General features: G+C 52.8%; 1 protein-coding gene across 1 annotated transcript in view; it reads right to left on the bottom strand.

Annotated features, from left to right (window-relative positions):
• SLAMF1 (signaling lymphocytic activation molecule family member 1) overlaps positions 1-771 on the bottom strand; it is a 60,480-nt gene that overhangs the window by 2,000 nt on the left and 57,709 nt on the right. Inside the window, exon 7 of the mRNA XM_015558554.1 lies at positions 427-519. Within this exon, the coding sequence (XP_015414040.1) occupies positions 427-519 (93 nt within the window). The remainder of the gene's footprint in view (positions 1-426; positions 520-771) is intronic.

Genomic DNA, 771 nt, shown 5'->3' with positions numbered 1-771 from the left:
TCGACCCTGGGCCCCTTCAGTCCGAAGGCCGACGCTCTATCCACTGAGCAACACTGGCTAGGGCGCAATCCCCAAACTTAAAGGTGCGGCTGGATCCCCGGGGGATGTTGTTTTTAGATGTGTAGCTGCCGGGTCGCTTGCCATAGGCATTCTGATTGAACCGAATCCTGGGTGGAAAACCCCAGGAATCTTTATTTTTTATCAAAGATACAGCGGATTCTGAGAAACACTAGGGAGCAGAGGAAGCTGTGACCCACGTGAGCTGCCAGGAGGGGTTCCTGGAAGCCCTGCAACCAAGGCCGCAACTGCTCCTCGCTACCTTCTTATGAGGGCCTGCTTTTCCATTGCAGGCCTCTGTTTCATTTCAGCTCTGCAGGCGTCCCACCCCTTCCTCTCCTCCGATTCCCTCTCTGCAGAGATCCTCACCTGAGCAGGCTCTGGGACAGGCTCTGTGGCAGCCACGTAAATGGTGGTGCAGGGGTCCTGAGCGGGCAAGGGATTAGGTTTCTTCTGAACAGACTGGAGAGAAGCAAATAAAGCAGGAAGTTAGCTGAATGCAAAGTTATTTCTCATCCTTGGAGTTATCCTTGAGTTATTCCCCACCGAGAAGCACAGAATCAAAAAGCTTTGAGTTAGAAAACTCCTGAGAATAATTTGGTCCAGCCTCCTTCCCAGGTGGAAATTCTCCCCCAAATTCCCTGGAACTCAAATCTTGGGGCTTTGCCTGCACCCCACAGTGACACCTTAGCGCTCACAACCTCATGCGCCAGC

The sequence above is a fragment of the Myotis davidii genome, unplaced genomic scaffold (genome assembly GCF_000327345.1).
Source record: "Myotis davidii unplaced genomic scaffold, ASM32734v1 scaffold251, whole genome shotgun sequence".
Classification (NCBI taxonomy): domain Eukaryota; kingdom Metazoa; phylum Chordata; class Mammalia; order Chiroptera; family Vespertilionidae; genus Myotis; species Myotis davidii.
The sequence above is the reverse complement of the archived record's forward strand: the minus strand, read 5'-3'. Positions and strand labels throughout refer to the sequence as shown.